This window comes from Glycine soja, chromosome 3, assembly GCF_004193775.1.
Source record: "Glycine soja cultivar W05 chromosome 3, ASM419377v2, whole genome shotgun sequence".
In the NCBI taxonomy this organism is placed as follows: Eukaryota; Viridiplantae; Streptophyta; class Magnoliopsida; order Fabales; family Fabaceae; genus Glycine; species Glycine soja.
In genome coordinates, this window is record NC_041004.1 from 35,844,722 (window position 1) to 35,850,486 (window position 5,765).

At 29.4% G+C, this 5,765-nt stretch overlaps 1 protein-coding gene across 2 annotated transcripts; it reads left to right on the forward strand.

Annotated features, from left to right (window-relative positions):
- Positions 1–1,766: 1,766 nt before the first annotated feature.
- Positions 1,767–5,097, forward strand: LOC114406619 (serine carboxypeptidase-like 45). 2 transcript variants are annotated; one of them, XM_028369377.1, is made up of 10 exons: positions 1,767–2,157; positions 2,268–2,372; positions 2,466–2,654; positions 2,741–2,811; positions 2,897–3,041; positions 3,147–3,178; positions 3,290–3,414; positions 3,952–4,044; positions 4,163–4,280; positions 4,752–5,097. In XM_028369377.1, the coding sequence occupies exons 1-10, from the start codon at positions 1,905–1,907 to the stop codon at positions 4,899–4,901; spliced, it is 1,281 nt and encodes a 426-aa protein (XP_028225178.1). In that variant the 5' UTR covers positions 1,767–1,904; the 3' UTR covers positions 4,902–5,097. The 2 variants fall into 2 exon arrangements, with proteins under 2 accessions (XP_028225178.1, XP_028225177.1); XM_028369376.1 differs by having other exon boundaries at positions 2,897–3,178.
- The last annotated feature ends 668 nt before the right edge of the window (positions 5,098–5,765 follow it).

The window sequence follows — 5,765 nt, forward strand, 5'->3', positions numbered from 1 at the left end:
ATTATGAACAGCTTTAGTTACACAAGAGTTCCTAATTTATTTTACCACAATAAGATAAATCCTTCTAAAATCCTCACAGAAACTTATTACTGCTATTGGATCGCTTTCAATTGTTATCTTAGTGCTTCCTATATTTTTTGTTGTTGTTTCGAATAATTAGTTCAAGTGAGCATTAGGATTAGCCATGTATAATTCACTGAAACAAAATGTATCCAACCAACTAGTTGTAATTTATAAATTGATTAGGGGTATTTATATTTTTAGTACAAATAGTGACAATCATATCTGAATTTATGTAATTTATCCATTTTCTTTGTCACTAATTTAACATCAATGACTTTATTTATAAACTGATTTAATCATTTTTACAAAGTTGTCTTATCAAAAATAGTAATAAATCTTTGGTGAAAAATCTCAAGCATCCATAAGGTGGATATCTTCTTACCAATATGATTTATTTCATATCTAAGAATCAATCTAAATTTAAACTCTAAACCACTTAATTAAGAAACATAATGTTATTATCTAAACTGATTTAATCTGAGTTTATTTAAACTTAGACAGTTACGCAAGTTTATTTATAAATTTAGGAATGCTCATAGGTTCGTCTCTAACAATCACGAAGCAAGGATTTGAACACGGGAGGGTCAGGAATAAAAAAATAAATTTATTTAACAAATATTAAAACAGTAAATTTTAAACAAAATATTATTAGTGTTTTTAAAATGACACAATAACATATTTAAAAATATATTTCTGTAGACAACAAACTAAAAATATTTTTAAATGCCTCTAAGAACTTTCATGAATTTCTATTTAAAATTTGTATACGCATTAACCACAATTTGCAATGAAAAAGTCCTGTTAATTTTGATATAAAAATTCTCTAAATCAGAATGAATTAGCTTACTCGTTGGATTATTTTTATGACAATAGTAGTTGACAACTATTGAAGATGAATGTTGTTTTCATATTGTTAGAAAATAAAAGAAGAAAAATGTTGTATAGTTTGACTAAAATGATAATGATATAATGAAGGAATATTTGTTGATCTTAAAGTTCTAGATGATAATTTCTTATAAGTTTGTCCCGCTAGCAAGAGGTTAATAAATAAATCAATATAAAAAAGGCTAATAAAATCATTTGATTATAAATAAAACAATTTATAATATATAAAATTGCAATAATAGATTATAAATGAAAAGAATATTAAAAAGTAAAATCAACCGATAGCAAAATATTTTGACTAAAAAGAAGAAAACAACGTAATTATCTCTGCAATGTATTAGACATTTTTGTTTGAGGACTTTTCAAATCAGTAAAAAAATACTCTATAATAAATAAAGACTATAAAAATAGAATATTTGCCTGAAAATATAATTAATTATCTTCATGATAGAAATTATAAGAAAGGAATATTTTTAAAAAAAGATAAATAATGCTTAGATATTTTTATTTTCATAGTCAAATCTTCTTAATAAAAGTAATAACTTTAATATATATGTGTATATATATATATATATTAAAAGTTTTAATATAAAAAAAAGCTAGGAATGTTCATAGTTTCATCCCTGTTCACACTATAAAAATGCTTCACACTGTTGGTTGGTGTACTGAAATAAAATTCTATTTTTTTAATCTAAATTTCAATGATTTTCCTAACGCATTTTTATTCATATTTTAAAGTCAAACATATAGTGCATCCACACATGAAAAAACAATAAAAGGGAACATATAACCCAAATTCTCAAGGCAGGCAGGTTAACAACTAAGTCCACAGGTTTCAGGCGTGAACTACAAACACAAACGTTATATTAATAGGACAATGACTTGTTCCTTATTTGTTGTAAACCTTTGCCATTCACCTTGATCCCCCAATTAAACCAACTTAACAACATCTGAATATGACCACGCTACCTCATTCATTTACTATGATTGTAACATTAATTATTGTTCTTGCCCAAACACTTGTGGTGGTGAACTCACTTCCTGAAGCTGATAAAATAACCAATTTGCCGGGGCAGCCACATGTCAAATTTCAGCAATATTCTGGTTACATTACCGTGGATGACCAAAATCAGAGAGCTTTGTTTTATTACTTTGTTGAAGCTGAAAAACACCCTACTTCCAAGCCAGTAGTCCTCTGGTTGAATGGAGGTATATATAACTTGTTATATATCATACACATGATTTTGTTTATTTTGGCATAGGCTTAAACCATTTAAACTAATCAAAGCAATTAAGGTACTTTCTTTTTATATATGAAGGTCCTGGTTGTTCATCTATTGGAGTTGGAGCTTTAGTTGAGCATGGCCCTTTCAAACCGGGTGACAACAATGTTCTTGTGAAAAATCATTATAGTTGGAACAAAGGTAAATCCAATGCTTTGTTTCTATAGGGGTCAAAATACCGAATATGCTCTTGAAAGCAAAATTGCTTATTGATTTTTCTCTTTTTTTTTACAGTGGCAAATGTGCTATACTTGGAATCACCAGCTGGTGTTGGATTTTCATACTCAAGCAATACATCTTTCTATACCTTAGTGACAGATGAAATTACAGCTAGAGATAATCTTATTTTTCTACAGCGATGGTTCACTGAATTCCCTGAGTACTCAAAAAACGACTTCTTCATTACAGGGGAGAGCTATGCAGGTAGAAAGAAATAATTGAAATAAGTTTAAAATATATTCATTTTGAAACTGCAATAAGGTAATACAAACTTGTTTTGTTTTTTGCAGGTCACTATGCTCCACAACTTGCACAACTTATTGTTCAAACAAAGACCAACTTCAATCTTAAGGGGGTAGCAGTGAGTATAGGGAAATTTTGAATAATTAAAGCATAAGAAATCATTTGTTTTATTTGAAAAATATAACGTGTTCATATATGTGCAGATAGGCAATCCTCTAATGGAATTTGATACTGATTTGAACTCCAAAGCTGAATTCTTTTGGTCCCACGGACTGATTTCAGATTCAACTTATGATCTCTTCACCAGAGTTTGCAACTATTCCACAATTAGGAGACAAACGATACAAGGTAATCTTAGTGACGTTTGTGCAAAAATAAATGGACTGGTGTTTACTGAGGTTAGCAACTATATAGACCAATATGATGTCACTCTTGATGTGTGTCTGTCATCAGCAAATCAACAGGCTTATGTGCTGAATCAAATGGTAAGCTTCATCTGTTATATGCATACATACCCATCTTAGTTTTTTTGATTGTTTTTTATCTCAGTTTTTGTTTTATTCATTTTGTTTTACTTGCCTTTGTCTATAATGTAGCAAGAGACACAGAAGATAGATGTTTGTGTGGATGATAAAGCAGTCACATACTTAAACAGGAAAGATGTGCAGAAGGCTCTCCATGCTAAGCTTGTTGAAGTCTCCAAATGGTCAGCTTGCAGCAGGTAAGTCTCATTTATTGCTTCAAAGATTAGACATAAATTAGTTCATTTAGATTTAGAGATACGGATATATAAAACTGTTAAATTTTTTTCGGTCCATGTAGTTTCAGTGAAACTTGATTTTAGTTCTGTAACTTCAATTATAATCAATTTGGTCCCTAAATTTTACAAAAAAAAAAAAAAAACAAAACAGTGATTTATTTTCCTCCTTACATTGAAAACCATTTGTAATGAGGGACGAAAACCACTTTCTGTTCCAAAGTTGAATCAAATTGATCAAAGTTAAAATAGGAACTGATACTAAGTTTTTTCTGAAAATACAAGGACTAAAAACATATTTTACCCTAAAATACTAGAATATTTTTCCATCTTTATTTTAGTTTCTTTTATTAATCAATCTTCAAATTATTGTGGTAGACTCCTAATGTAGCATTTTCTAGCAACTCAATTTTTTTTACTCCTTAAGTTTTCATTGTTTGACTTTGACCCCTTTTTAGACTTATCCCTCCTATTAAGACTATCTATCTTGTGTTACAACAGAGTTCTCCATTATGACCGTCGGAATCTAGAGATACCAACCGTTTCTATTCTAGGCTCACTTGTTAATTCCAACATCAGAGTTCTGGTATACAGGTAAGCGAATTTATTGAATCGTCTACATTTACTTACCTAACCCCATTACCTACCTACCATGATTCACCATAGCATAACATTTTTTAATCAAGCCAAGTCATTTTTTTTTTCTGAGCAGTGGAGATCAAGATTCAGTTATCCCATTACTGGGATCTCGGTCTCTGGTGAATGGATTAGCCAAGGAACTTGGACTGAATACAACAGTGGCATATAGAGCCTGGTTTGAGAGAAAACAGGTTTATACTTAGAATGCAATATATCCAAAGAATGCAATATATAAACACTATTTTTTTATTGGTGAGATTTATAATACTCACACATCATACTCAACTAATTAACTACTATATATAACATCTTGAATATAATTTTATATCAAAATTAACAATTGCTTGAAAACTCTCCGAAATTTTATATACTTTAAAAATTAATTAATATTTCATTGCATTATAATATGATTAAGATTTTAGTAAATTTCAGTTATTTAGATTATGCATTTAGAAATTTCCGAATTATCCAAAATTTAATATTCATGATCACCAAGATAATATAATATGATCTAATAAAAGGGTTATTAAAAGTTAACTTCAGTAAAAAGTTATTATATTATTTTATCAAAAGTTTGACAACTAATGGTTAAGGTATCATTATATCTTGAAAATTTTGAATACATCTAAGCATTGCCATTTGACTCAACCTAAAAATTTCAGGTAGCAGGATGGACACAAGTATACGGAGAGCTCTTATCATATGCCACCATAAGAGGAGCATCTCATGAAGCTCCCTTCACTCAACCACAGAGATCACTCGTGCTACTTAAAGCATTTCTAGAAGGAAAGCCACTACCTAATGTTAAATAAAATATGAACTGCTTTAATCACACAGATGTTCCTAATTCCTTTCACCACAATAAATATTTTTTTTCTAAAATCCTCACAGAGCTATTGGATCATATTTAATTGTTCTTTCGAATAATGAGTTAAAGTAGCAGGGGTTGAAACTAAGCAATGTTATTATTGAAGTCGAAAATCACAAATAAAGTTGAATTTTCTGAGACGTAATAGTCAATGATCTAAAATGTTTATCCGCGGTATCCCACGCAAACCTTCCGGGATACAACATGAGCATCTTAGCAGAATTAATTACACAGAACCTGCAAGGAAAAATTATTGACCAAGGAGTAAAGAGAGAGAAGGCTTAATAGAGGTAAAGAGAAAACAAAGAGAAGCAAAGAAAAAAAAGAAAAAACAAAGAAGAAGCCAATAATCTCATTTTCTTTTAAAATCTTTTTTCAAAAAATATCTCCAGCCAACTTTTTTTTCTTTTATCACCAATAATGAGCTTATAATTGTCATTGTCCCCCTTTTGATTTCCACTTTTATTGGCATTAATAGGAAATTTGAATTTCAAAATTTGAATTTAAATGTCATAACTTGTCCATTTAATTAAATATTTTTTAAGAAAATTCTTTTGAAATAATTATTAAAATTACAACAATCCTCCACATATTTCAAAATAATAAATTATATTTAATAAATAAAAGAAAATTTTTGGATCAACATGAGGTGTAATACATCGAACCTAGTATAGCAAGCTATATGAACCAGACCTAGACTGATAGAACTTAACACATAGTGTAGTTGGTGTAGCAAGCTATATGAACCAAAAACACTTGACATGTGATAGCGGTCTACCAATCACAAGACACCCCCACAATCTTTATT

Coding starts and splice junctions, on each gene's coding strand:
- LOC114406619 (XM_028369376.1), top strand. CDS start 1,905: ATGACCACGCTACCTCATTCATTTACTATGATTGTAACATTAATTATT. Junction 2,655..2,740: donor TACAGGGGAGAGCTATGCAG/GTAGAAAGAAAT, acceptor TGTTTTTTGCAG/GTCACTATGCTCCACAACTT. Junction 4,281..4,751: donor CCTGGTTTGAGAGAAAACAG/GTTTATACTTAG, acceptor TAAAAATTTCAG/GTAGCAGGATGGACACAAGT.